The 26,107-nt window shown below is 42.7% G+C and overlaps 11 protein-coding genes across 13 annotated transcripts; 4 read left to right on the top strand and 7 right to left on the bottom strand.

The window, feature by feature from the left end:
- Nucleotides 1–42: 42 nt before the first annotated feature.
- On the bottom strand, nt 43–2,277 carry BCIN_11g01680 (hypothetical protein). The gene is made up of 2 exons (XM_024695857.1): nt 1,024–2,277; nt 43–968 (listed from the first exon to the last, which is right to left on the bottom strand). The coding sequence occupies exons 1-2, from the start codon at nt 2,024–2,026 to the stop codon at nt 247–249; spliced, it is 1,725 nt and encodes a 574-aa protein (XP_024551653.1). The 5' UTR covers nt 2,027–2,277; the 3' UTR covers nt 43–246.
- Nucleotides 2,278–2,933: 656 nt separating this feature from the next.
- BCIN_11g01670 (hypothetical protein) lies at nt 2,934–4,996 on the bottom strand. The gene has a single exon (XM_001556581.2). It carries the CDS (start codon nt 4,708–4,710, stop codon nt 3,424–3,426), a length of 1,287 nt encoding a protein of 428 aa, XP_001556631.1. The 5' UTR covers nt 4,711–4,996; the 3' UTR covers nt 2,934–3,423.
- Nucleotides 4,997–5,502: 506 nt separating this feature from the next.
- BCIN_11g01660 (hypothetical protein) lies at nt 5,503–7,476 on the top strand. The gene is made up of 5 exons (XM_024695856.1): nt 5,503–5,753; nt 5,815–5,917; nt 5,977–6,146; nt 6,200–6,234; nt 6,302–7,476. Exons 1-5 carry the CDS (start codon nt 5,717–5,719, stop codon nt 7,331–7,333), a joined length of 1,377 nt encoding a protein of 458 aa, XP_024551652.1. The 5' UTR covers nt 5,503–5,716; the 3' UTR covers nt 7,334–7,476.
- BCIN_11g01650 (hypothetical protein) lies at nt 7,462–8,524 on the bottom strand. Of its 2 annotated transcripts, XM_001556579.2 has the most exons (3): nt 8,362–8,524; nt 8,155–8,231; nt 7,462–8,029 (listed from the first exon to the last, which is right to left on the bottom strand). In XM_001556579.2, exons 1-3 carry the CDS (start codon nt 8,384–8,386, stop codon nt 7,835–7,837), a joined length of 297 nt encoding a protein of 98 aa, XP_001556629.1. In that variant the 5' UTR covers nt 8,387–8,524; the 3' UTR covers nt 7,462–7,834. The 2 variants fall into 2 exon arrangements, with proteins under 2 accessions (XP_001556629.1, XP_024551651.1); XM_024695855.1 differs by having other exon boundaries at nt 7,463–8,029; nt 8,155–8,524.
- A 198-nt stretch (nt 8,525–8,722) lies between these two features.
- Bcpep8 lies at nt 8,723–10,870 on the top strand. The gene is made up of 3 exons (XM_024695854.1): nt 8,723–9,557; nt 9,628–10,242; nt 10,299–10,870. Exons 1-3 carry the CDS (start codon nt 9,344–9,346, stop codon nt 10,442–10,444), a joined length of 975 nt encoding a protein of 324 aa, XP_024551650.1. The 5' UTR covers nt 8,723–9,343; the 3' UTR covers nt 10,445–10,870.
- Nucleotides 10,871–11,044: 174 nt separating this feature from the next.
- BCIN_11g01630 (hypothetical protein) lies at nt 11,045–15,053 on the bottom strand. Its single transcript, XM_001556577.2, has 3 exons — nt 14,366–15,053; nt 12,270–14,312; nt 11,045–12,210 (listed from the first exon to the last, which is right to left on the bottom strand). The coding sequence occupies exons 1-3, from the start codon at nt 15,036–15,038 to the stop codon at nt 11,303–11,305; spliced, it is 3,624 nt and encodes a 1,207-aa protein (XP_001556627.2). The 5' UTR covers nt 15,039–15,053; the 3' UTR covers nt 11,045–11,302.
- A 159-nt stretch (nt 15,054–15,212) lies between these two features.
- Nucleotides 15,213–16,728, bottom strand: Bcrad51. The gene is made up of 3 exons (XM_001556576.2): nt 16,522–16,728; nt 16,323–16,470; nt 15,213–16,267 (listed from the first exon to the last, which is right to left on the bottom strand). The coding sequence occupies exons 1-3, from the start codon at nt 16,609–16,611 to the stop codon at nt 15,456–15,458; spliced, it is 1,050 nt and encodes a 349-aa protein (XP_001556626.1). The 5' UTR covers nt 16,612–16,728; the 3' UTR covers nt 15,213–15,455.
- Nucleotides 16,729–17,882: 1,154 nt separating this feature from the next.
- BCIN_11g01610 (hypothetical protein) lies at nt 17,883–19,618 on the bottom strand. Its single transcript, XM_001556575.2, has 2 exons — nt 19,443–19,618; nt 17,883–19,390 (listed from the first exon to the last, which is right to left on the bottom strand). Exons 1-2 carry the CDS (start codon nt 19,491–19,493, stop codon nt 18,167–18,169), a joined length of 1,275 nt encoding a protein of 424 aa, XP_001556625.1. The 5' UTR covers nt 19,494–19,618; the 3' UTR covers nt 17,883–18,166.
- Nucleotides 19,619–21,784: 2,166 nt separating this feature from the next.
- Nucleotides 21,785–23,249, top strand: BCIN_11g01600 (hypothetical protein). 2 transcript variants are annotated; one of them, XM_001556574.2, is made up of 4 exons: nt 21,785–22,347; nt 22,424–22,452; nt 22,504–22,650; nt 22,705–23,249. In XM_001556574.2, exons 1-4 carry the CDS (start codon nt 22,170–22,172, stop codon nt 23,056–23,058), a joined length of 708 nt encoding a protein of 235 aa, XP_001556624.1. In that variant the 5' UTR covers nt 21,785–22,169; the 3' UTR covers nt 23,059–23,249. The 2 variants fall into 2 exon arrangements, with proteins under 2 accessions (XP_001556624.1, XP_024551649.1); XM_024695853.1 differs by having other exon boundaries at nt 21,785–22,452.
- Nucleotides 23,250–23,631: 382 nt separating this feature from the next.
- BCIN_11g01590 (hypothetical protein) lies at nt 23,632–25,037 on the top strand. Its single transcript, XM_001556573.2, has one exon. It carries the CDS (start codon nt 23,692–23,694, stop codon nt 24,895–24,897), a length of 1,206 nt encoding a protein of 401 aa, XP_001556623.1. The 5' UTR covers nt 23,632–23,691; the 3' UTR covers nt 24,898–25,037.
- Nucleotides 25,033–26,042, bottom strand: BCIN_11g01580 (hypothetical protein). Its single transcript, XM_024695852.1, has 2 exons — nt 25,923–26,042; nt 25,033–25,837 (listed from the first exon to the last, which is right to left on the bottom strand). The coding sequence occupies exons 1-2, from the start codon at nt 25,987–25,989 to the stop codon at nt 25,206–25,208; spliced, it is 699 nt and encodes a 232-aa protein (XP_024551648.1). The 5' UTR covers nt 25,990–26,042; the 3' UTR covers nt 25,033–25,205.
- Nucleotides 26,043–26,107: the final 65 nt, after the last annotated feature.

Genomic DNA, 26,107 nt, shown 5'->3' with positions numbered 1-26,107 from the left:
AAAAGACTAACTAAAATACCATGCATGCTACGCTACGCTCCATGGGTATATCTACATAAAGACAGCAAGAGTACTATGATCCTCTATTTTGCATAGCGCCATAAACGTCCAGAACCCCATAATAATGATATGTTTCCAGCGCCACTAAGCCATGCACTCGCAAGAATATAAAGCAATCTGTGAATGTCATCATCGCAGTCCTCCTGTCTCCAAATCATCCATCTCTTCCTATTGTCCATCCCAGCATCATCCAATAAAAACAGGCATTCTACTTCCCTTCAAATCGGGTGGAACACCGCATCTATCATCTTTATTCCAATCATGCAACAAAAGCCAACACAACATTCTGAACATTAGTGAGACCCAGATGGTAGCTCTCTTTTCCTTTTCCTTTTCCGTTTCCTTTTCCTTTTCCGAGAGACTCAGCTCCTCTCCATCAATAACAGGTGCTGAAACTGCAGGTAGAATCTTATCGAAATATTCATTCAGCAAAGGTTCTTCCTTTTGGGCAGAAACGATGGAGTTTAAAGAGGATTTAGGCTGTGCGAGAATTTCCGTCACTTTATCCAAATGAGCAACGACGACTTGAAGAACATCCTTTTGTCTGAGACCGTGGAGGAGGTATTTTGTTTCTTCGTCTATGGCATTGTGGATCATTTCGCGCATTTCAATGCTGAGATTGTATTCATCGATTTCTTTTCCCGGATTAAGAGATCGGAGGATAGTCTGCCATCGTTCGATAACTTTGGTGAAGGGATGAGGTCTGGAAGGTCCATAGATATTGCTTTCCTTTTCGACAATGTCGCAAAGTTTCTTCTGAAAGATGGTCATCAGTTTGGAGACTCTCCAAGCGGGTTTTGAACCGGCTTTTTTCAACCAAGGATCTTGAGTTGGGTTGGGAATCATTTTGAAATTGCTTCCACGAATTCGAGTAACCTTCCCGAGCATGCCGATGATTTCAAAAGATACTTTGCAAACAATTAGATATCCGTTTGCAGTTGCAAGAGTAAAGGTGGAACTTACCAGAGAAGATATGCCTGTGATCTTTCCTATATCGTTCCAGTATTAGAGGTTTACAGCCAAGTGACTCCAATGTCATGTCCACATCATCTTGACTTCCAAATTTCAATTCTAAACTTTGAGATTCCGTATCCACCTTTTCTAAGTATTCCTTTTCCTCGAATATATTGGGGACCGTCCCAAAGCATAATGCCTTGACATCATTTGATGGGATGACACGATCTTGCTCAAATGTAGATTTCCCTGTAACAGTAAACACAACCATAACACCTAAACCATGAACCGACGTCGAGGTAAGAATAAAACCATTTCCTTCGGCTCTGAGATTCCATTGTATTTGGTCAAATACCTTCCAATACATTCCTAAGAATGCCATCATTTCCACCAGGTGACATATAGCAGATGTAGCATACGGTTTAGTCATACTAGCTGGGACGAAATCCCAAGACCGAGTTTTGACCTGTAAACCCACAGCTAATTCGTACTTTGGAGCGTCTATCGATTTACGTCCATCACTTGGTGGTCTTTCCGATCGAGTTTCCTCGTCCCATTTTCGTGATTCTGATTCTTCATGTTGTAGACTGGATAGTAAGGTAACCCAAGATGCCCGTTCATCATCCGCCGTGTGAATCCGTTGAATAGTTTCTCTATCTTTCTTCTCTTGATCGTCCGGTTGGCGAACTTTGGTATTCTTGTATGATTCGGGAGTGCCATCGATATAATGAATTGGTCTATTCATGATTGGACCCCTTTGATTGCTGGGCGGCGCAACAAATATGACTGGAACTTCAAAAACAACCTCGACTCGAAACTCGCGTATCCTCAACTGTCGATGAGTTCCCCCGGACCAAAGTCCCATCACTGACTCGGCACATCGTCTATAGCCCTCTGCACTAGAGAAATATTGCTGCGCCACCTGCAAACAAGTCGTCAAAAGTGCTATTACCGCAACAATCAATGCCACGAGCCCAAAAACATTTTGGTTGAGGTTGTCCAAAGTCGACATATTTCTTGGCTCTCAGCCTCGTCTTCTCCTTCTCTCAAATTTCCTTTCGATTCGCAGGCAGGTTCGTAGATATATAAAACAAAATCGCTCAAAACATCACTCAAATTGAAAAAACACGCAGAAAAGAATTAGAAAGAAAACGATGCGATCTCAAGATATATATACACAATGTCTATTAATATCGTACAACATCAACATCATCAACAGCAGCACGAAACTTACCTGAGCGCCCCCAACCTTGAGCATCACGCATGGAAATGGGTGAGGCTGAAGGATTCATGGGTTCTTAATGGTTTTGCTGCTTGCCAAGCCACTGAGCCACGAATATACCCTGTGCTGCATTTCAGCTTGAAGGGAGAGGTTCAAATCAAATCATTTTTCGAGATGTGTAAGTTTTCGATACCAGTTCAGTATCATATCATCTGATGTTCATAAAAGTATGAGAAGTATGTAGTGGACTTGAGGGATGAGACGAACCCATTGAGTGCGGAGTGCAAGCACGGATGTGAACTAATACTGTGAACTAATAATGTGAACTAACACTGTGAACTAATACTATGAACTAATACTCGAATATTTAGTCAGAATTCATCATGAACAACGAGAACATCAAGGGACCTTCCTTAGCAATCTTGTAAATATAATAAGTATGCGTCTATTTCTTATCCTTCCCTTCCCCTCCCTTCCCTTCCCTTCCCTTCCCTTCCCTTCCCTTCCCTTCCCTTCCCTTCCCTTCCCTTCCCTTCCCTTCCCTTCCCTTCCCTTCCTTTCACGTCGTCTACAAAGATGCACGATGATTAGATACAAATGCATCCATCTAAATTTACAAATATCATGAGTTCATATCATCTGCACATACATCACCATCACCATCACTTATTAGAGATTAGAATAATATTTAAGATCATGATCATTTTTTGGTCTATGAATTGTTAACTTCATAAAACTATCGTGTCAAATACATGAATGTCATTTGATGGTACATTGTTTATAATCATGATCGTGATCTTGAAAATAAATTAAAAAAAAAAACCGCAAACGTAAACAAATTGAAATTTTGTTCTGACATCCAGTTGTCATACGAATCAGATAAAGTTTGACCATAGACGCCAATCAAATTAAAAGAATTCGAAAACGTCAATCAAAGCGTGTGCATCATCCTATGCAATATGCCCACCATCCGTGATACCAACGCAAAGACTCTTAGAAAAGTCATTTGAGATCCTATGCAGTCAAAAGTAACCTTTCCTCCCCGAATATCACAATGTACATGTGAAGGAAGGCTCAAACGCCATGAGAATACAAGAATGGGAAATTCGAATTTGGTGGTGACAGATAAAAATCAAGACTAGAAGTTTAATCTTGAGATGAAGACTGATGTCGAGAAGTCATGATGATTATGAAACAACCCATTCAGAATCCTGGAGGTCTTTTTGAACATCATGAACATTATAATCACTGTCGACATAAGTGAGGTCAGATGTCCACTTTTGTCCTGGAGGACTTTTCTCAGTCTTTGGTGGAATGGTGTACTCTTTCTCATCGGTTGAACTAGTGGTTCCAGCTCCCTCTGCACCAATAATCTCCTTCTTGTCCTTCTTTGCTCTCTTTTTCTTGCTGGAGACTTGCTCCCATTCACGAGAATCTTCAATGATGGTCTTGACACGCTCATCGTCGTCACCATATCCTTGCCATTGAGTACCAGTAACCTCGCTCTCGGAAAAGTTTTCAGCTGGAACAACAACCTTGACCTTCTCATCTGTCTTGTTTTCGGCGGTGTCGAGTAAATCGTATTTGTTGACGGGAGCGTTTGATGTGTTGGCAGAGGAGGCAGTCCAAGCAGAGTTAGCAGCTTGGGAGGCCATGAATTGACTACCATCCTTAGCAGCTCTACCTTCAGCTTCTCTGGCGGTACGACGTTGCTTTTCTTCCTTGACCTTACGTTCCTTTTCCTCTTGCTCTCTCGCAACCTTGGCAGCTTCAATCTTGGCGCGGTTTTGTCTTTGCTTCTTGGTTTCGGCAGGTTGAGGAGCAGCCTTGGCCTTTTCTTTCTTGGCTGGCTTAGGGTTGGTAGGCTCAGTAACCTTCAAGACGGATGGACCAGGAGCGGCAGGTTCAAGCATATCAGCGATACCACTTGCGACAGGAGAAGCACCCTTGGTTGGGCCAACTTCAGGAGAATCAGTGAGAGATCGATCGTCATCAGCATCGCCGGCAGTCATGTTTCCAGAGTCCTTAATCTCCTTTTCTTGTGCACGAGATTGTTTAACAGACTTTTGACGACTTGTAGATGAAGAGGAGTTACCAGAGAATTGAGTACCAGCTTGAGTTTTGGCGAATTGAAGAGCGAATTTACGGTTGTTCTCCGCATCGTTGTCATCATCGGAATCATTGGCGACAGGCTTAACAGTTTCTTGTTTGGGTTCGGTTTTTTGAGGAGCGGGAGTTTTCTTCTTTTCAGCTTTGGCAGATGACTTTTTATCTTGTTCACCACTGCTCAAGGCATCCTTCTTTGACTTCTTGGACTTTGGCTCCTTGCGCTCTTCAACAACCTTTGTGGCTTGTTTGACGGCAGTTTGAGCTTTAGCCTTGACCTTGGATTTGTTGTTGACGTAGTAGTATCCTGCTGCACCGAGGACAACAGTCCAGCCGATAACGGTGGTGAGTAAACTTGTGCTACTCATGATGAATGAACCGCAGATAGTAGAATATCAAAGTGATGCCGTAATCAAGCTCTAGAGCTCTCTCGAATTGGGGGAATCGATCGACTTATTGGGACATCAGGAGATGTTCTGATGAAGAGGCTTTCTGTTTCGTGTGGGCTTGAATCAAAGTGATATTCAATTAATTGTCGAGATGACAATTTTTGGAAGAAGGAATTGAATATTTATGATGTTGGAAAGAGAAAAGAGAAGTCCTTGTAAGTAGGAGAGCAAAACAAGAAGGGAGGTTATAAACCCTATTTCGCCCGTATGAGTTTTGAGGAGAAACAGTATCGAGATGTGGCCTTTAAGATTAAGTACAGACCAAGTCGACCCTAAAAAAGTATTCGGATCAAATCCTAATCATTATTGGAGCTCCCCATGTTTTCTAGCGTGGATTCTCAAGTGTATGCAGGGGAACCTAATTGGGTAAGAGCCGTATCGGATCAATTAGATCCGAATCACCGACATGACTAATTGGTTTCTCTGGTGCTTTCGAGGTCTTGAGGTGGCTCGGGTGGTGAATTGGAATGAGCCACTGGTGAGCCACCGAGCTGTGCAAGTGGATTACATAATGGCAAAAGGTGGGGTGTCTGAATCATAAACATACTTTCGGAGGTGGTTGCTTGACTGCTAGACTGTGTGGGCTGCTAGACTACCAGAGTGATAAACCACTGAGGGATAAGAGATACATATACATTTTGGGACATCACATACATACAGGTATATATATATCTTTGAACCTATGCCAACTCCCTACAAACAATCCATCTAGTTAACAATCAGTCCAGCTAATCATCACTCAACTGGACCATCTAGATTACCAGATCACCCCCTTGTCCTTATTATTATCTTCATCATTCTTTTCTTTCTACTTCCGTTCTAACATTTCCTCCCTGCCTCTACAATCAATCATCAAGTCTCCTTAAGAGGGGAAATATCAGAGAGAGTTTAGGAAGAACAAGAATACACTACAACCCCAACCAAAATGTCTCTTAATCGTATCATTATTGATACCGATCCTGGTGAGATCTTTGATTCATTGTTACTTGAAATATCATAAAGCTAATTAGGAATTTCCCAAAGGTATCGATGACGCTCTCGCCATTCTCTTAGCTTTAGCTGCAAAGCCGGAAGAGTTAGATGTCATGATGATTTCTATAACTTATGGAAATGTTGAAGTTGATAGGTATGTTTAGAAAATCATATCGATGCTGTTAGCATTAACTTTACTGACCAAACGAAAAGTTGTTTGAAGAATTGTGTAGCTTTATTCCATGTCCTTGAACAAGAATTGAAATGGCGAAAGGAGCGTGGCCAACTTGAGGGCTTTGATGCAATGAAGAAGTCAAAGCCTATCGTGGCTGTTGGCGCTGATCACCCACTTGAGGATGAAATGCTCATGGCAGATTACTTTCGTAAGAGCTTTATCAATAAGTCCATATGAAGTATCAACTAATCCTAGCAATAGATGGCATTGATGGTCTTGGTGGTGTTCATACTAGTGTAAGAGAAACATGCCCCTTCATTTTTCGCTTTTCTTAGGACTACCACCTAACGTATTTCTTTGTAGCACCCACATCTATCTCCCGCCGATACTTGGAAGACACTTTTCCAACCTCCTCCCGAAAATGCTACCGCTGAAGAAATTGCTGAAGCCCGCCTACTCGCTTCTCCATCCCCATCGTTCACAGCTTCTCATGTGCCTGCTCATAAGGAAATGCTTCGCTTACTTCGAGAAAATCCTAAAGATACAATTACAATTGTTTGTGTTGGACCTTTGACCAACATTGCTTTGGCTGCTGCGGAAGATACTGAAACATTTTTAAGAGTCAAGGAGGTTGTAGTAATGGGTGGTGCGATCGATGTAGAGGGTAACATTACCCCTGTCGCTGAATTCAATACCTATGCAGATGCAGTCGCAACTGCCAGAGTATTTGCCCTTACAGGCCCAAACCCAATTACTACCATGCCACCGGTACCTTTGAATAAGTCGACTCTTCCACCATATCCTACGAACCTCTCCAGGCAACTTAACTTAACATTATTCCCCTTGGATATTACAACTCCACATCAGTTAATGAAATTAGACTTCCAGGAGAAGTTGAAACCCCTCATCAAAGCTGGAAGTCCTCTTGCAGAATGGGTTTCTGTATTTGTACACAAGACTTATGAGAAAATGAACTCTCTTGGTAGAAATGCAACATCAAACCCAGGCCTTGAGTTACATGATCCACTTTGCATCTGGTATATGTTGACACGTTCATCTCCTACTTGGATGACTTTCCCAAGAGGACCAGAAGATATTCGAGTTGAAACATCTGGTCAATGGACTAGAGGTATGCATATCGTTGATAGACGCATGAGAAAGAAGGCAGGAGTTGAACAAGTCAAGAGCCCTGGAGCTATTGATATCAGAGATCCAATGGAAAGCATTGCTTCCGTCGTTCATATTAATAACGATACTGTTGATGTTACAGCCGAGGAGCCTGGAGATAATGGTGGCTGGCTCAGTGTTCATAAGGGCAACAGAGTCAACAGAATTGTTGGTACTCCTGGAGAGGAAGCTTTTGGACCTTACCTTTTGGAAAGAGTTTTTGGATAAACTTTATGGTTTGAATACATGGTACTTTTGGATTACAGTACATACCATCACGTTGGATAAAGATGTGTTCTACTTAGAAGCTTAATTTGGTAAATAGAAATTCGAGCTATCTGAAAACTGCCTTGACGTGCTTTTTAATTACATCTCACTGATCCCATGATATGATCTCGAATTTTGGTAGATTTCCCTCGATATCTGAATTCGCTTGAGCCATCTTCATAACCAACACAAAATCAAAAGGATGGATATAAAAAAGACCCATCTAATGGCACTCCATTCAACGCCAAATAATGCAGCATAAATAACGTTCCACCCATCTTGTACGCACCTACGCTCGTCCGTACTTTTGTAAATGCCAAATTCCGGTATCTCTCCCCGCGCATTCTCCTTCTTTCCTCGGCTCATTGACCTCCTTCATTTCCAGTCGTCGATTCCATCCATCCAATACCATGCCCGTAGACACTGATCTATAATCGCGAGCACTCGATTATAAACATTCAATCAAGAATGCTTCGTCCCTCCAATGACAGCTCCCCTAACCTCCACCCAATTAATACTATCATCCAATTCCTCATCCACCAATCCAACTACAACCACATTATCACCACGGATTAGATAGAGACCGTGTGGGACTTCACTAGAAGCTTCGATATCTTCTGGAGGACGGATTATGCGCTCGATGGTTTGGGATAGGACCTGTGGTTTGTGTCAGTAATTGGAGGGGTAGAGAAGTGGTAAGCAGGGAGGAACCGATAGAGCAAGTGCAAGATGGAGAAGGGAAAGGGGAATTGGGGAAAACGGTATAGGAAAGGAATAAATACCAAATTGGTCTGTTGATCACAACTCAAAAGTGTACCAACCAGTGTTCTTGAATCCGCAGTTAAGATTAGAACTTTCTCTAAGGAGCTGTTAGGATGCGGTTGTAAGTCTTGCTTGTTTCTGTAGTTTGCGCGTATGATAGGAGTGATAAAATAAACGATCCGAAGAGGAAGGTGTAGAAAGAGGGTTGAAAAAGGGTAAACTCTTACTGTTTACATAGCTAGAGAGTGACATTTTGAGCTGGAGCTGCAGGTGCAACTCTGCTGTGAGAAATGATATCACGAGATTTGACGGTGCGCTTAATTACGGCTTATGTAATCAGCTCACTTTTGTTAAGGTGAATTAGAGGGTTGCTGCGTCTGCAATTTGGACTGGTAAAGGTTGTTATTGTTATGGAAACTTCAACAATTCCACACTTACAACTCAATAACCAAAAAGTGATGGCATACAGAATTCCGCTTGACGGATTTCGGGAGAACAAAGATCCGAAGCACGGTCCTCCATCAACTGTCAGGAACCCCCCAGAGTTGCTCCACGAGAGCTATTCTGGCAAGTCAACCAGAACTCCTTGCACAAGAGATACTCCAACTTACGGCACCGAATATTACCTGACAGAGCAAACAGCTGCCTCTGAACGATCTGTCTCTGGCAATCTCCAATTCAAAAAAGATCGCATCGCACCATTCACACCCATCCATCCCGAATTCGCACCAGGCACTAAATCCTACAATTCGGTCGCAACAGCCAAATCCAATTTCCACGGAGTGATTGTTGATGAGCTCGATCGAAAATCGAAGAGAGATCAATTGGCAGCAAGCAGAACAAGTTTTGACGACGAGCAGACAGAGCACGATAACCTCACCTACATCGGTTCCTTACAAGCTGCTCATATCTACCAAGCCTCTGACAAGCAAGTTGTAATTGGACAATTCCCACCTAGTCTCTCAGAGACAAGACGTTCCTTAGGTATTAAGGTCTGCCGTGGCTTTGATAGTAACTTTGAAGAAAGCGGTCGTCTTTTTCGAAAAGCCAATATTGACAAACTTACCGACGATTTCTTCATAGACTGTTTACAAGAAGGCCGCAATCGTTGGGAGCTTGAGGAAAATTGGCTCAAACAAGTGTGCGATATTCACCAGTCCCAGCTCGACGAAGATCATTACAACGCCCTTCTATCCAACATCTATTGATATGTCGTTCCTATTTTCTGCCCCAGTCGATATTGATATCGTTCTGGAAGATGGAGATAGCCGGGAGACAGTAGAGGTTAAGAATAAGAGTAGCAAGGAAAGGGTACCGCTATACAAAGATGGCGAATCGGTTAGAGGAGCTGTCACCATTAGACCTAAGGATGGAAAAAGGTTAGAGCACACGGGTATTAAAGTCCAATTTATTGGAATGATTGGTACGTCTCATCTTCCAGGACAGATTTGGTCTACATCTCCGCTTCAACTTACTAACACGCAACCTTACAGAGATGTTTTATGATCGAGGCAACCACTACGAATTTCTGTCATTAGGACAAGAGCTTGCTGCTCCTGGCGATTTACAACATCCACAAGCTTACGACTTCAACTTTAAAAACGTCGAAAAGCAATACGAATCTTATAATGGCATTAATGTCAAGTTACGTTATTTTATCAAGGTCACCGTTTCTAGGCGAATGGCAGATGTGATCCGCGAAAAAGACCTTTGGGTATTTTCTTACAGAATTCCCCCTGAGATGAACAGTTCTATCAAAATGGATGTCGGTATCGAGGATTGCTTGCATATCGAATTTGAATACTCCAAATCGAAATACCACCTCAAAGATGTTATTGTCGGCCGCATCTACTTTTTGCTCGTTCGTCTCAAGATTAAGCATATGGAACTCTCTATCATTCGACGCGAAACTACTGGAACGCCTCCAAACCAATATAATGAGAGTGAAACTTTGGTACGATTTGAGATTATGGACGGTTCACCATCAAGAGGAGAAACTATTCCTATCAGACTTTTCTTAGGCGGCTTTGATTTGACTCCTACTTTCCGCGAGGTCAATAAGAAATACTCCACCCGCTACTATTTAAGTTTGGTTCTCATCGATGAGGGTAGGTTTCCTCTCCCTTTTTGACTCTTTGTCAAAACTAAGCTAATAATTAAACAGATGCCCGACGTTATTTCAAGCAGTCCGAGATCGTTCTTTACCGTCAACAACCAGAAGATGCTTTAGCACTTGGTCAGCAGACTAAGATTGCTGGTGCACATTCTGCTCCTAGTCCAGCGGCACAGAAACGACTTTCTGCTCAATAGATATCTCACGTCGATTCTCAACTAATTTTTTTCCTTCTTATTACGTTGATACCAACAGCCCGTTTTCCTTTCCTCTTTCCTTTTCTTATTTTCTTTATGTGTGCGTATTTCATGAGGTTTACATAATGGGCAAAGACAGATAGACCAATGAATCTGATTATTTGCGGGGAAAAGCCAGTCCAGTGAACATATTAAGACATGAGGAGATACCTATCTGATGACAAGAAAACTTTCTTATGGGAGGGGCATTTTCATGGATGTAGAAGAAAAGTCTCAAGGTGGGAGGCTTTGATAGATAGATAGATATGGCGGGGTTCTCCTTTACTCACATGCATACTGTTACTTTTCCTCTTGGGAGTAAGGATCAAAAATGCCTGGGGATTGGGAATCGCGTCTGCGTATCATGAATAAAGACATTTAAGATCATGACTTTCATGCTTTGGAATTATGTGCCCGTTTATATGTCATTCATCGTCTTCCACGTTCTGGGACAAGCACGCCAGACGAAAGATAATTGCACCAGCACTAGCACCAGAATCAGACTACAGAGCCAGAGCTAAGAAAAGCTTCACATCTTTTTGGTAACTTTTTATCATTTCATGTAAATTTTCTATCCTTACAACATTTGCCTCAAAGATACCAAAAAGCCATACTTCGAAAGAGATCAATCTCATTCATGATCCATCAAAGAAATGCCTATCAAAATCAAAACCAATCCGATAATTTACGCCCCATCGCTTTGTTCTGCTTATCTCATTCGTCACCAGGCAGGCTCACATTACTCCTTATTTATGTTATCCACGTGATTGCGGCTTTCTCTCATCTTCACTCCTCCATTGTCATGTTCCATGTTCCATCTTACATCTCCATCATATCTTCACCACCTCCCCCACCACCTAGACTAAATCTCCCGTTTTCGATCGCGGCTACGCGATCCAACTCTTCCTGGTATCCTCTCCTAACATCTGCCAATGTAACCACTCTTCTCTTGACACCTCCATTGGCATCTTCTTTCGCCCCTTTCAAAAGTCCCCTACCAGCACCTCTTCCTCCATTCCCCCCCTCTTTTCCCTTTCCACCTTCACATAAAATCCACGCATGCTTCGGATCCACACAACTCAACGCATTAATAACTGCGACATATTGTTTCGTAACCAGCGTCTCGCCTTCCTCCCCTACTTCTCCATTTCCTATTTTATTGTCACTTTCTGAAGATGCCTGAAGACGATATAGTCTCTCCAAAGAGATGGCTGCCGCACCACGGAAATCAGAACGTGAAATTCGCCACGCGTAAAGGATTTTATGGTATGGAACACCATTTGTGACTTCTACGATATTTGCGCATTTTTGCGAAAGAATTTCATCGACGAGATCTTGGAGACCTATGAAAGGGAAGGAAATAAGTTGAGTAGCGTGGGAAGATTCACACATCTTGGTAATGAGCAATCTGAGAGAGGATGTCTGTAGAGCGGTATTGGTGAAGAGGGAAAGGACTGAGTAGGCGAGTGCGTAGCGAGAGGTTTGTAGAGAAGCGTGGAAGAGGCGACTGTGAATTTCGGTACTAAGTTGAGGATCATGTTGGTTGGGTTTGATAAATTGAAGTGCTAGGCGAGAGAAATCGATAACGAAAGAATACATTTTCTGATTGTCGTATAGAGAAACGACATGGGAATAATATTCTGGAAGACCTGCGTTCAGAAGATTCTTTTCTGTTTCGTCTAGGAGGCCTGCACTGTGTGTTGCGTGCTTGCCGTACAATGGAAATGCTAGAAATCATGGTCAGTTATGAAAGGTCTAAAAATAATTAACTGAAGTTGTAGCTTACCCATCCCAAATGCAGCCTTCTTAAAGTGCAATGCTGCTGTACGTGGGTCATTAGCAGCCAAATACGCTCTTCCTTGAATATATGTAGAGAACGAATCATGCTCAGTGAAATGTGAAAATTCAATTGCTAAATCAGACTGGTTATGCTTCAACAAGAAACATTGAATGATAGCAGGTGAAGATTCGTATTTGCTATCAGGTTTGCATAGTTCAGTAATAAAGTCTGTCAAGGCTGTAGGCATCGATACTGCTCTGTCTAATCCGAATAGATGTCTATGAACACCCTCTAGAACAGTGACAGTCTCATAAGATATTGGAATCCTAGACAAACTAGATGTTGAGTCATCCAACGATTTCGAGCTTTCGCGAGTAGGAAGAGGTATATCGATCTTGGTTTTGCCCAACCAAGAAACAAGTTCGAGCCTTTTGAGCAAAATCAAAAGTTGATTGAAGACCGCGCCAGTCTCAAATTGGATGCCTTCTTCTCCATGGTTAATTTCAACCTCAATAAGTACTAACAAGAGAAGTTGATCAATACAAATGCTTTTGTGTAACTCAATAGTCTCTTGAACCCCTCTAACGATCAATCGGTTACCGGCGTTGGCTAAAGGTAAAGGATGCTTTGAGTCCTTTCCAATAGAAGTGATCATGGATTCAAGAAGAGCTTCGTACACGTGCGAATTGACATCTCTGAATGTACCTCCCAAATTTGTCACTAGCTGATGATACTCTTCATCACCTATTTGATTCGAGTAATCACAATGATCATATAAAGTCTTCATCCTCGCTGATGGGAGAAGAGTTGGCTCCTCGTAAAGTTGACCCAGTAAGGCAGAGCGGAAGCCATGGTAAAGAATGTCTGGGACAGCCTCGCCGAATAAAGATCCAGCTGTGAGAAGAGTGGATACATACTCCATTCCCGCAATGTTTTGTTCAGGGTTATGCCATATCCGTTCTAACTCGCTACAACCTCGGACTGCTGATATTCCATCCGCTGATACAACCCAAGGCATCTCTCCCATAGGGTCAATAGTTAAAGATAAGGCTTCACCTCTTTGTTTGTCCAACTCAACGAGCAGTCGATAGAATCGCCTCCATTGTGCATCAGTGGCAAGGCGAAATTGTTCGAAGTCGATGCCTCCGTCTGATGCTCTACCTAATGTGGCAGTAGTTGCAATACTTGAACATAAACGTTCAGGTAAAGGTGCAAATCTCCGCGATGTATCTCTCGATGCTCCTAGACCTCTCTCATAGATGGCCAATCCGGTCTCGATGGTTGCATGGGTGAATTTACCAGGATATAGTATGTACGCTAACCATTTGTCGGTTGAATCTAAAGCATCGCCGGGGTAGATGGTAGGTATGGGCATTTGAGACAAACTTTCGCTCACCATAGCTTCCCAGCCCTCATCCCAAGATTGTTCAACTTCCTCTTCACCACCACTTCCAAAGTAAAGCTTTTGAACTCGATATGTTGTATTGTTTTTCCACAAAGTCCACAAACTCAAGGAGTTTCTTGTTCTATCCGGAATGACCGAAAAATCTGCCATAGTCCAGAGGTCTAAAGTAGGCGCTTGAGGGACCAAGGTGTTATTGGGGAAAGAATCTGATACGACGAGATCTCCACTTTGCGCGGCCGGAGTAACATGCCAAAATTTGAATTGTCCTTCGCCAATTGGAGAGTATGTAACGCATAGAGCGCTTTCATTGTTATGGCCATAAACCTTGACCAATTGTGAATATGAAGGGTCGATCACGGATTTTCTAGGGTTTTTTGGATCTATTTCCTGGCCGAGAATATCACCGACGTATGCGATTCGTCCAGTAGATAAGTTCCAAATTCGAAGATTGTGGTCCAAAGATACCGTGAAAGCGTATGATTGCCCATCGATGCTAACTGATGGTGAAGATATGGAAGTAACTGCGGATAATTCAATGTTGCTGTTTCCGTATCGAATAGTGTTGCTTCCTTGGAAAGGCATCAAGGCCTTTAGCCCATCTCTCCATCCACCTGGATTGTAATGTAGTTCTTTCCACTCGGAGCCTATTTTACCTGTCAGTTAGCCACATCATTTCCAGAAAGTAGCTTCGACATACCATCTCCACCAGATTTTCTGTCTAACTTTAGAAGTCCCCCATCAAAATTAGAGATTAATAACTCATTCGCACTAAGCGCAACCATCCTATGCGGCTTCTTGAAGCTGAATACCGATGATATATATGACTTGCACCAATTTCCAACATTGTTCTCTGTGCTCGTAGGATTGCGGAAGAAATCTGGCCAAAGTCTCAAAGTATAAAGGTGATGTGTTTCCGTCAAAACAAATGCGCTGACATAGTCGTGTTCCTTGCAATCTGCAAAAGCAATGCACCCGGGCTTAATAGCACTTGGAAATTGTAATCTCAAGGTAAGATGTGCATCTGTCGTGTTTTGCTGTTTCGATACATCGACCGCTTGAACTGACAGCACCTTTCCATCCTCCAACACTCTCCATAAATAACTTCGAGGAAAGACATCTTGTGTGCGATGGTAGATAGATCCAGCAGTTGCTAAGTATTTTTGTTTGAATGTTTTTTCATCCTCTGCAATAGGTGATTCTGTAATATGAGGTCGCTTTTGTATTATTCTTGAGGCTGGAGTGCCATGGGCAGGTAAACGAATCGCAATTGTAGAATTTTGAATGGATGAATCGAGGTTTAGTCGTATCTCCTTATAGGAATAGAAATGTCCCTTATCAGCCATCTTATCCCCATCAATCGCTAGTCTCATGAAGAGTTTTGGTGCGTGTTAAGAGGTTGGCGCATGCTTTGTTTTGACGCGGTTCTTTCCAGAGATCGCGGCGAGCTTCACTTTTTAGGTAGGCGGCCGCTAGCGCGCTTTCCCAGCTATTGTACATATTTTATTGTAAGCTTTCACTTCATGCAAACTTCGTATCAAAGTAGATGTTATTACCCGGAAGGTATACTATAGAAATTGCTATGTGCTACTGAATTACTAAATACAAACAATTCCATTTGTAAAGGTTTCACAATAATGAAAATGATTCCTCCCAAGTTCACCCTATAAGCTCCATTTGTCACCCATGACCGCTACCATGCCCTCCATGCCAGCTAAAGCGCAAAGAAAATCAAATAACCATGAGAACCACATAAAATCATGATGCATCTACGCCAATAAAACCCCCCTCTAATCCTTCTCAAGATCTTTTGGACTTGGATCTCCGATACCATCTTCATTGATAGCGAAAAGACAATCGCTCTCTGGTAAACAAGGACTATCATAGATCTTGCAAATTCTAGTTTCTCCACGACCCTTCTTGAGACTTAATCTAGTGGTACTTGCATGTGCAATAATATTACCTCCGATAGGTTTCTTGGGGTCTGGATTGAACATGGCACTTGGTCCTCCATCAACTTGTGCAACAACTTGATTTGTGATTACCACAGCGATACCAAATTCATCGGCTAGACGTTGAAGCATGCGCATGAATTTTGCTAGATGCATTTGACGAGAGGATAATTCACCTCTACCTGTGAAATCTGTGCGGTATAGTGCAGTGGCACTGTCAACGATTAGTAGGGAGAATCGGGTTTCGCACATCATTTGTGCTGCTTGATTAAGAAGTTGCAACTGATGATCGGAGTTGTAGGCTCTTGCATATGCAACATTGTCCAAAACTTCTTCTCCGGATAGACCGTATCGATTGGCTACCGCAAGTAAACGCACAGGACGAAACGTGCCTTCCGTATCGATATACAGACATTTGCCTTCTCCGCCACCCATATCAAATGGCAGTTGACAGGTAACTGCTAGAGTATGGCAAATTTGACTCTTTCCAGTACGGAACTCTCCAAATATTTCGGTAACAGATCCGGTTTCCACTCCTCCTGCCAGAAGTGTATCTAATTGCTTGGAACCAGTCGTAATAGATATCAATTCGCTTCTTCGTTGATGCATTTCAGTGGCGGTTGTGAAACCCATGGGGACCAGTTTCGATGCTATTGAGATGTCAGTAAGCCTGCAAGAAATTCCAAGTCATCATGTATAGCTGACCTTCCGTAAGAATCTTTGTGGCCTTCTGCTCAGAGATACCCTTGATTTGTTCTAGAATTCGCCGCGGCGTGTATGCGACAGACTCTACAGTATTGTAACCACCATCTACGATCATTTGAATATCTCTCTTAGTTAGACCTGCGACGCCCTGACATGGTAATTAGGAAACGTGCGAACTGAAGGGGAAGAAATGGCTTACCTCCAAGGCAGAGAGTGGCGTTGGTGCACCAGGACCTCCCATTCCTCCATCGTCCCCAGATTGAGAAGCTTCGATTTCTTCCGAAGTCATTTTATGAGCGAGATGTTTGAAGTACAATAAAATTAGTTTGGTAATTCCCAGAATGAACGGATTGAAATGAAAGTATCGAGTGTGATTTTATGTTGTTGAAAATGTGAAGATTAACTCTTGGAAGGAATGAACGCGTTGTTGACGTGCACCCGAAGATTAGCCAAAATCACGATTTCACATGATTACATTTGTATTAGTCATCGGCTAACTCTGGATGTTATGAGCTCTTCGACTCCTCTCGGTAACTTCTGAAGTTAGGTTCTCCTTATTCTCATACCCAACTGCCTCTCTAGGTTGATCCGCCCTTACAATTCTTCTCAAGTTACCTATAAAATAGATATAATCCTTCATTCAGGAATCCCGTTTGCATGATAGTAACACGGAATCAAATCTCTGAATTTGAAGATCGACTCTAATAAGAAAATTACTAACATTAATGACGATATACTTTTGAAAAATTATTCCACAGCTACTATAGCAGTATGTAGTTCAGCATCTAATAAGCATCCTTCGTATCTATGAAAGTCCCCAGCGGAAATGCAACTTGAATATATACATTCTTGAATACAATTAGCATCCTGACCCTCTTCAACGCAAGCTCTCGATTCGAATTATCAAACCCCTACGACTCCCCATCAAATGCGCTCTATGCACTCAATTTTTCGAGTCCCCGTACCCTTCAAATATGCACGAGAAGCCCCTCTCAAATCTCAACATCTCAATCTAATGTAATCTAAACACACTCAACAACATCACACCCTATCCCCTTTCTAATAACAAAAACTTGCCCAAGAATCATTGTTCGAACATTCGGCGTCTACATCCAACACATCTGTGTTACACCTCGTAGCAGCAGTATCCATATATGAAAACTCCAGTGTTGCAATTGTAAGTCGAGTAAGAATAGAAAAAAGATCATTGTTATTGTCCTAGTCCTTTGATTCGTCACCCGAGGAGTGTAGTGAGGGTAAAGATTTGGAGAGAGTGCTATTGTTGGCGAGGTAGAAAGTTGTTCAAGTTGAGAGTGCTAATACAGGACTGTTGATTATGCTGTATAGAACCGTGTTTATGCTCGCTTGGTCCTGTTCGAACCTGGAGTGCAGAAGGGAGGGTAAGGGTTCGAATAAAATACAAGCACTAAAATCCCTATTTCGAGATCGGTAGGGAAGAATTGCAAACCCACATGAACGAAAAAAGGATTTGAATATGTAGTTACCATCTATCGTTATACATCTCATCGTTACTCATTAAGCTAGACTACCTAAGCAATATGATTCATTTTCCTTTCCAAATTTCCCTCCTCACAAATCAAATGCACCATTTTCCCCATTCCCTTCAGACACCGTTGATTTTCAGCTATGAAATGTTGAAAGCGATTCTAATCCCCACCAGCCAAATTTGATATAACACCATCCCAGTAATATCTAACGCCAATGATGCTTGAATTGCTCTGCACGCCCATTACTCCATTACTTATCGTTCATTCGTGAAATCTTTGAGTCAAATCTTATCAACATCTCTTCCAACTACTTCACTCTATTTTTTTGGTCACCATTCAAACCACTGAAAATCTTGTCTTTTTCTGTAGCTTGTTTGGGTGTAGTGGTGCAAGTGAATCAGAGTGATTGACATTCCAACTCTCATGACGATTAACACCTTTTCCTTTGATATCTACAACTGGTTGAGTACCGAAGGTGCCTGCAGGCAAAATCTCGAAACCAGAGTTGACCTTCCTAATTGTCTTATTCTGATGAAGTTCTCCAGGTATGAATTGCGAAGATGGAGAGCGACTCTTAAGAAGCGGGGCCCGAGACTCGATGGTGTTATCAGTATAGCGTTGATCTTCAACCGGCTGAATGTTAGGTCCATGTCCTCTATCCATACCACGTAGATGAGGCGATGCAAATGGATCCATTTCATCGTCCTCTGTGAAAAGAGGAATTGAAGAATATTGACCCTTGCCTTTAGTTGTTGGTTGGTGAGAGAATGATGGAAATGCGGGAGTCAAGACTTCTGGAGAAGGAGTTCGGGTAGGATAATTGAAAGGTCGATTCGGTTGTGGATGTCTAACACGAGAAAAAGTTTCATCAGAATCATCAGAAGTACCAGATGAGCGTTCATTATCAGCAGCGGCGGCAGCATCGGAGAGTGATAGTGAGATTGATGCATCTGATCGATGACCTCCTCGAGGTTTATGAGTATAAACTCTACCATTTTCTGAATTTCCTACGAGATGACCAAGTGTTTCTTCATCATATTGATGTTCTCCGACTGTCCCAAAACGTAATTGAGACGACTTTGTTGGCTTGTAGGTTGCTCGTTGGCGAGATGAACTACGAGGATCGGTGATAAGAGTATCATCATCACTAATACTTCTGTGGCTTGAGAGTACTGCAGATTCGCTATATCGGAAGTTTGGTTGACCGGCTTTGGGAGGTGTGGGATGATTGTAACTATCGGGAGATGCGTGTGCGTTGGAGTTTGAATTTGGAGAAGAAAGTTCAAAAGATGAATGGCGCTGAAGTTTGATGCTAGGCACAGGAGTGTTGGCTCCAGATATCCATATTCCATCCACTTGAATACCACTTTGAATGGCACGAACTCCAAAGGGGATATCGACGCCCTTCATGGGTTCGACAAATTGACCACTTTGTCGTAATTCTTGAATCTTCATGCGCTTTTCCTCATCGATAATTTCTTGTCTAGCAACTATTCTGTTTGTCCATAATAACTTGATATATCCCGCGCAAAAAACTGCCACAATAGCACACCCCAAAACCTAATGTAGATTAGTGGATTATACGCACACAGGTGAGATGGAGAGAGCTTACAAATGTCATCTTTTCCCACAACTGCCAGGAAACGAAGAATGATATTGCCATATTGAAAATGTTTTTTTGGGTTTATTTGAATTCTGTAAAATAATCTCAAATGGCGTTTGGAAGTCTTCTTGTCGAATTTGATCCAAAGCAAATGCTTCCTCCAAGCAGAGAGCTTTTGCCGACTCTGAAAAGCCTGTGTGGAAGGTGAATATCGTAGTATGAGTTGGAGGAAATGAAAAGAGGCGGCTGAGAAATTTTTGTATGTCCGTGAATTTGCTGTCGCCAGATTTGGAAGTCACGATCTCATGAAGTTTTCTCTGATTAGGCAAGAATGATTTCCATCCAAGAAGTTCTTGACCGTTTGAGATGTATTCCCAGCAAGAGGTACTCTCGAAATGATTGTCGTATCAAAAGTCTTTTAATCATTCAAAGCGATTAGCCGCGATTGTGAATTTAACAGTACCTCTCGTTCTCGCTGCTAAGCCTCTCTTCAAATTCCCAATGTTGGAAATGGAAACAAACGTAGTATGGCTGGTGCTACTCAAACGGAGAGGCTTGGAAACCTTGCGACCGATAGGATAAATGTTTGGTGAAAGGGAGTGAATATAGTATTCAGATTTAGGTGAGTGTCCAACGTTGATCAAAGTAATTTGTTTTGCATGTGGTTGATGTTGTGGTTGTTACTCCAAGAAAGAAAGGCAGTCGCTTTGGGAAGGTCGGTGAAAAAGTGAATGTTTTCTACTCTTTCACCCGTGAGAAGAACACCAGGAAAGCTTTTGACATATGATTTCCTTGTGTGCTGGCTCTTCGGAAGCCTGCAGGTTATACCACACTTTGGGACTTCGAAACAACGTGGTATATCCAATCTGAATATTCGGAAATTTGTGGTGCTACAATCATGCATGCGTACCTACACACCTCTTTGAAATGGTAGAACTTATTCCGAAGGACCCTCGAAAAGCTGTACAACTCCAGAAACTGGAAAGCAACCCAAGTGTTTATTTTAGAGTAATATTCACGAAAACGAGTGATGAGAGAGGAACCCCTTGGTTCTCAGGGATAGATCAGAAGACTTTTCTAACATTTGAAGACAAGTCTCCAACAATTGGAATGAGGATGGAACTTGATATACAAATACGAGGTTCAATGGAACGCACACATGAATACCGTCACATTTTGAGTTTCTCAAAACCTTGTCTGTGCCTGCAGGTCTCAGTGACTGGGAGCATCTCTAACAAAAAAGAAAATTTATTTTGGGGGAGATATGCATATTGAAAACGCGCATAACACCGGCAAGACGGGGTTGGCTGAGATATCTGTTTGCTTCTTTCTACTAGATGCATATCATGTAGGCAGGCCTGATGCTCATCAATCAGAAGTCGCCGTTGAAAGAATTTGCCCATTAGGCTATTCTAGACAAAAGGTTTGGCTAGCTTTTGCTTCTGTAGTCCAGTGACACAGGGAGCACAATAGGAGTGGTGCCATGATCTGTTGAATATATCTCCATGTTGGTGATCATCACACAACTCGGAGGCCGGGCAAAATGGAGAGAAGTTGAGCTTAAAGCACAAGCTTTTCCCTTTCGACTTTAGATGTTCGTGTCTGTATTTGAACCTCCATTTTGTTTATTGCTTGTCATGCCGAGAGCGCCTCAAACGTTTGCCAAGTACTCTTAACAGATCAATTGAAAGGAGTTTGTGCCATCGCGAGAGAAGGAAAGATTGTTGACAAAATAAAAAATCGGAAGGATGGGTCCTTGATTTTAGTGGGAGCTTCGAGAAGTGTTCGAAATTATGGACCCTTGATCTGACAACCGCAGCAGATCAGTGTTTCCAGACTGCCAGGTACCATAAAAGATCTAGGAGGGAAGAAATCAGAAGAGTCACGATACTCAAGACTTGGTGCTGGAAACACTGAAATTCTTTCAGCTCCTCGGCTTCCTTGACCATACGTGTCATATGTTCAACAGAGTTGCTCGAGGAAATTTTGCTGTCAACTACTCATCTATCAAAGACATTCCCGCTGCATGGCTCGGTACGAGAAGCAAGGGGGGAATCACGATTATAACTGCCGGTTTATTTGAAATGGAATGCTGTTTCAGCTGTTGAGGATATGCGAATCGCAGCAAAAAGTGCGATTCATGTTGTACAATGTCCATTTGTATCGCCTTTTTGAAATCTCGTTGAAATTATCGTTGGTGGCAGCTAGCGATACGTCATACAATTTTAGATCTCATCCCGAAGGTTAGGGCCCGAGTAGATACATTTATACGCCTTGTAGTCAATGTCATACTGTCGTCGGTATCTTGATAAAACCTTAGATAATTCCAACTTTCCACATCTATCTACAATGAAACCCAACTCTCTTCACCCAAATCTTTGTCATATACGGTAGGGTATTATTCCAAATTATCGACAATGCCTTGGAATGATCGACCTCGGTTCGGCCAACAAGAGATCAATACAAACAATGGGGACCGACCCTCTCTCGTGATCAGCCCAGAAAACGGAGCACTGAGCGTCCGAGTGGCTTAGGGAAAAATCGTTTCCCAGATAAACATCCAATCAACCAATTCTTGCAACGAAGACGTCAATGCTAAACTCTCGAGTATTAAAGTTCAGTCCTCGAATGGTTCAGATTCCCCAGCCCACTTCGTTTCCAAGCCTGAGCTCCAAAGACAATTGATTTATATCTCGTAATCGCTCAATTCTGTTATTCATTACACAAGACCCAAACATGCCGATTATTCGAAATCCATTTGCAAGGAAACAGGATGCTGGGTTGCAGCCATCTCAAGACCAGAATGTTTCTCCCCGCCCTTCCTTCGAACGAGTTTCCACGCAAGCTTCTCGAGCATCATCGATGAGTATCAAAACGGTGAAAAGCGAAGAACCTCCAGAGTATAAAATGAGTGGTATGATGCCTTTGCTTAGATGCAACCAGGGTCGCCCGGAAGCAATGGTAAACCTTGGCTAACGGGACAATTGTAGTTGTAAATGATAGTGGCGTGTATCTACCTGTAAGTATGGGCAAACTCACGACATGCCAATATAACTAACTATTCCCAAAGCCCTCCCCGCCGGAAAAGAAGAGCTTCTGGCCTCGCAGCAAGAGCAATCTTTCTGCAACCTCAATTAATACCCGAACGACCTCGAATGATGAGATTGATCCTTTCCCAATCTCAAGAGAATCGTTTGATTCATACAGAAGATCATTTGTAAGTTTAGACTTCCCATCATCGTGACGCAAGTAGGTCTCTGATCTCTGCAAGGATATCTCAGCTAGATCGCCCATAAGCCCCATCGACGGACACGCTGGACGACAAAGTCTTGATTCAGCAAGACTACCTCGGATTCAGCGATCTGCAATTGGTGATAGACGATTCAATAGACAGCCACCAACGGCCGAAGAAGGATTCGAAGATGTAGGGCTAAACGATGGGGCCAATGACCCCGCCAAGCAAGTCAAAAAGAAGGGGTTTTTTTCGAAATTCGGCGATGAAGCACTCCCATCATTCCACATGCCAGGCAGAAAGCGTGGTCAAAGTGGTACAGGAGAAGAGCTTGGGAATATCCCGAAGCCAAGCAACACCACTCCAAAGGTCGAGATAGATGAGGTTCGCTAGGGCGTGATGATGAGTGTGGATTTTCCGGAAAGGAGAAATTAATAGGCGTTTGGATGAATCTTTGTATATGCTGCACCGGCACACCTACAATCGCTTGGGTCTGGTCTTAGAAATTTCGTGGCGACGGCCGTACATCAATTCCAGATGCCGCAAAGCTGCTGGTATAATGATAATGTAAAACTTTAATAGCACAAGGCTTATTTTGTGACGTCTAAAGAGTACTGGTGATAATCGAAGCTAGAGAGTATGGCCACTACTAGTAGTGTGGTAAGGCAAGCCTGCTTAGGAGACATCGGTTTACGTACTATTGACAGAATCACATGAAATAATCACTTTATATCGTCTCATGCTTTCTCAACTATAGACAGAGAAACTCTGGACTATGGTAACAGATCAAGAATGATTTTCAAATCCAACCCTCCAAAATCACAATCTTCAGGTTGTCGAGAATGTCGAAAATCCTAGGTACCTATGATGGAATTTGGCGGGGCAGGTTCGAGGATTAGCGTTATCGACTAGCTTATCGTCAGAAAAAAAGTTGTTTTCTGCCCATTCCCCAGAAACTTTTTTTCCGCATCAATCAATCACCCTTCCAACCATCGAACCTTTTTCTACAGTCTCATAACTCTTCAGATGGCGAAGACAAAGCCAGGAAATAAGAAAAACAACAAAAGCGAAAAAGCAGCCCTCAATCGCACCTCCGCAAAATCTACAAAAGCTTCTTCACCGCCCGCAAAACCAATGGATTTAATACTGAAAGCAACGAATCGTTTGCAAGAAGGCGACATTGAAGGTGCTGTGCCTTTTGCGAAGAAAGCTTTGGAATTGGTGGATGTTCAAGCAGTTGAAGCACTGCCAGTTTTAAATTTGCTGGGAGAAATTCATGTAGAATTGGGAGATGTCGATTCGGCGAGACAATATTTCATGCAAGCAGCTGGAATCGATGAGGATGGAGAATTGAGTGAGGAAGTTGGAGGTGGAGCTGAGAAGTTCTTGTGGCTGGCACAGTTGAGTGAGGAGGGTGGAGAGGATAGTGTTGGATGGTATGAAAAGGGAGCTATTAGTCTGAAGGCACAGATTGGAGTTTTGTTGGAGAAGGCGGAAAAGAATAAGCTGGATGAGGCTGGGCTCGCTACTTTAGAGGAGAAGAGGAGGAAGCTGGCCGTGGCGCTCTGCGGTGTTGTCGAAGTTTATATGACGGATTTATCGTGGGAAGAAGATGCGGAACAGAAATGCGAGGCATTGGTCACAGAAGCTACTATGGTCGCACCGAATTATCCTGAACCATGGCAGACATTGGCAAATGTCAGGATATCACAAACAAGAATGGAAGATGCACAAGCAGCATTGAAGAGGAGCTTAGATTTGTGGAAAGATTTGCCTCCTGAGAATGATGTCGTCCCAGATTTCCCTACGAAAGTCAGTCTCGCAAGATTGTTGATGGAGGCGGACATGGATACAGAGGCCATCGAAGTACTAGAACGCTTGGTTGGTGAGGATGATACTAGTGTCGAGGTTTGGTATTTGGGCGGTTGGGGATTATATATTATGGGAGAGAAACAAAAGAACGGAGAGAACAAACAACAAGAGAGTAACGGCGATGGAGAGAGTTGGAAGGTCTCTTGGATTTCAAGTCAACAGTGGTTAAACCATTGTCTTCGACTCTTTGAGCAACAAGATTATGAAGATGAGCGCCTCGGTGCTCACGCCAAGGAGCTTATTTCAATTTTGAATGCTGAGTTGGGAGAGGAGGTCACAAACGCTAAAGTTGAACTTGGAGACGATGGAGAGGGTTGGGAGGAGGATAGTGATGATGACGAAGAAATGGCCGAATCATAAAATAGATATCTGGGTACAAGGGTCGAAAAGTGTTTGATTCCAAAGGAATATGGAAGTATATCACGGCGTTTGTATAGGGCGAGCGCGCAACGAATGAACTGTTCTGCGATGAATGATAGATAATGAAAAGACTTATGCCAATGATCATTGTGTATCCAATACAAACGGCGAGTTTGGACATGTTTTAGTCCTCTTCTCACTTCATTCCGTGCTGTATTTACTTTTATGGACAAAATCTCTTTGTAGATTGCCCCAAACCAACGCCAGCAATGCAACTCCATACCTGGGAATAATATGTATCTATATAATCATGCTTCAACCTTCAACTTATCCACACCTTCAATAGGTACATCATCATAGTCCTCATCCTCCTCAACCTTTCCAACCATACCTCTCTCCCAAAGTTGTCTTCCAGTAAGCGCAATGACAGCTTCCTTCCCCTTATTCTTCTTTTTCTCTGCCGCTTCTTCCTCTGCTTCTTCCTTGACCTTGATTTCCTCCATCTCCTTTTGGAACCCCTCTCTCCACTTCATAAATGACTCTCTCGTGACGGGCTCACCATGGAACTTCTTATTTTCTTCAGCCTCTACCGCCAACAACTTCTGCTCTTGTTCTTTTTCCTTTGCTTCCTGCCTTTGCGCAATAAGTTGCTCTGCGTTTTCTTTCAATGTAGAGACTAATGTGAATATCATAGCCATTCCCATATTCTCCTCAATCGTCTCGGCCAGCCCATCAAGAAGGATTTGTTTATCATTTGCGACACTGAAAAATGGATGAATAGGCGCATTAGGAGTTGGGAGTAGGTCTAGGATAGGTGGTTCTTCGGGATATTCTTCTGGGTATTTGACTTGTAAAAGCATCGTCGGAGGTTCTGATTCGTCGCCATCTTGGTTTGCCACGTCGAGTAGAATCGACACTCGATATTCCGTCTCTGATATATCTGTGAAGAGTGTTAGGAGAGGTGACGGCGGGGAGGCCCAGAACTTGGAACTCGGCGCTGAAACTTGTCGCCAGAACAAACATACCATGAATTTCCTCTGGGAAAATACTATCGAGAACCTCCCTCTCCTCAACTTGGTCTTCTCTTCCCATCTTGAACAATTGCTTTATTATTTCCCTTTCAACAAAAGCCTTCGATGTATTTCGTGGGGTGGTGGGTTAAAGTTATGCTACCCAAGATTAGCTTAGCGCCGATTTGAAAAAGTTTATC

Source organism: Botrytis cinerea, chromosome 11, assembly GCF_000143535.2.
Source record: "Botrytis cinerea B05.10 chromosome 11, complete sequence".
Classification (NCBI taxonomy): Eukaryota; Fungi; Ascomycota; class Leotiomycetes; order Helotiales; family Sclerotiniaceae; genus Botrytis; species Botrytis cinerea.
The sequence above is the reverse complement of the archived record's forward strand: the minus strand, read 5'-3'. Positions and strand labels throughout refer to the sequence as shown.

Bases quoted from the DNA above. Each gene is read 5' to 3' on its own strand.
- BCIN_11g01680 (XM_024695857.1), bottom strand. From the start codon at position 2,026: ATGTCGACTTTGGACAACCTCAACCAAAATGTTTTTGGGCTCGTGGCA. The intron at 969-1,023 runs GTAAGTTCCACC...TTGTTTGCAAAG, and splicing joins TCACAGGCATATCTTCTCTG to TATCTTTTGAAATCATCGGC.
- BCIN_11g01670 (XM_001556581.2), bottom strand. From the start codon at position 4,710: ATGAGTAGCACAAGTTTACTCACCACCGTTATCGGCTGGACTGTTGTC.
- BCIN_11g01660 (XM_024695856.1), top strand. From the start codon at position 5,717: ATGTCTCTTAATCGTATCATTATTGATACCGATCCTG. The intron at 6,147-6,199 runs GTAAGAGCTTTA...TCCTAGCAATAG, and splicing joins GCTCATGGCAGATTACTTTC to ATGGCATTGATGGTCTTGGT. The intron at 6,235-6,301 runs GTAAGAGAAACA...ATTTCTTTGTAG, and splicing joins TTGGTGGTGTTCATACTAGT to CACCCACATCTATCTCCCGC.
- BCIN_11g01650 (XM_001556579.2), bottom strand. From the start codon at position 8,386: ATGTCACTCTCTAGCTATGTAAACA. The intron at 8,232-8,361 runs GTAAGAGTTTAC...ACAGCTCCTTAG, and splicing joins ACTCTCTAGCTATGTAAACA to AGAAAGTTCTAATCTTAACT. The intron at 8,030-8,154 runs GTATTTATTCCT...CACAAACCACAG, and splicing joins GTGATCAACAGACCAATTTG to GTCCTATCCCAAACCATCGA.
- Bcpep8 (XM_024695854.1), top strand. From the start codon at position 9,344: ATGTCGTTCCTATTTTCTGCCCCAGTCGATATTGATATCGTTCTGGAA. The intron at 9,558-9,627 runs GTACGTCTCATC...GCAACCTTACAG, and splicing joins CCAATTTATTGGAATGATTG to AGATGTTTTATGATCGAGGC. The intron at 10,243-10,298 runs GTAGGTTTCCTC...ATAATTAAACAG, and splicing joins TTTGGTTCTCATCGATGAGG to ATGCCCGACGTTATTTCAAG.
- BCIN_11g01630 (XM_001556577.2), bottom strand. From the start codon at position 15,038: ATGAGACTAGCGATTGATGGGGATAAGATGGCTGATAAGGGACATTTC. The intron at 14,313-14,365 runs GTATGTCGAAGC...CAGGTAAAATAG, and splicing joins CAGAAAATCTGGTGGAGATG to GCTCCGAGTGGAAAGAACTA. The intron at 12,211-12,269 runs GTAAGCTACAAC...CATGATTTCTAG, and splicing joins GAAGGCTGCATTTGGGATGG to CATTTCCATTGTACGGCAAG.
- Bcrad51 (XM_001556576.2), bottom strand. From the start codon at position 16,611: ATGACTTCGGAAGAAATCGAAGCTTCTCAATCTGGGGACGATGGAGGA. The intron at 16,471-16,521 runs GTAAGCCATTTC...TTACCATGTCAG, and splicing joins CGCCACTCTCTGCCTTGGAG to GGCGTCGCAGGTCTAACTAA. The intron at 16,268-16,322 runs GTCAGCTATACA...ACATCTCAATAG, and splicing joins CACAAAGATTCTTACGGAAG to CATCGAAACTGGTCCCCATG.
- BCIN_11g01610 (XM_001556575.2), bottom strand. From the start codon at position 19,493: ATGGCAATATCATTCTTCGTTTCCTGGCAGTTGTGGGAAAAGATGACA. The intron at 19,391-19,442 runs GTAAGCTCTCTC...AATCTACATTAG, and splicing joins TGTGGGAAAAGATGACATTT to GTTTTGGGGTGTGCTATTGT.
- BCIN_11g01600 (XM_001556574.2), top strand. From the start codon at position 22,170: ATGCCGATTATTCGAAATCCATTTGCAAGGAAACAGGATGCTGGGTTG. The intron at 22,348-22,423 runs GTATGATGCCTT...GGACAATTGTAG, and splicing joins TCCAGAGTATAAAATGAGTG to TTGTAAATGATAGTGGCGTG. The intron at 22,651-22,704 runs GTAAGTTTAGAC...GATCTCTGCAAG, and splicing joins ATTCATACAGAAGATCATTT to GATATCTCAGCTAGATCGCC.
- BCIN_11g01590 (XM_001556573.2), top strand. From the start codon at position 23,692: ATGGCGAAGACAAAGCCAGGAAATAAGAAAAACAACAAAAGCGAAAAA.
- BCIN_11g01580 (XM_024695852.1), bottom strand. From the start codon at position 25,989: ATGGGAAGAGAAGACCAAGTTGAGGAGAGGGAGGTTCTCGATAGTATT. The intron at 25,838-25,922 runs GTATGTTTGTTC...CACTCTTCACAG, and splicing joins TTTCCCAGAGGAAATTCATG to ATATATCAGAGACGGAATAT.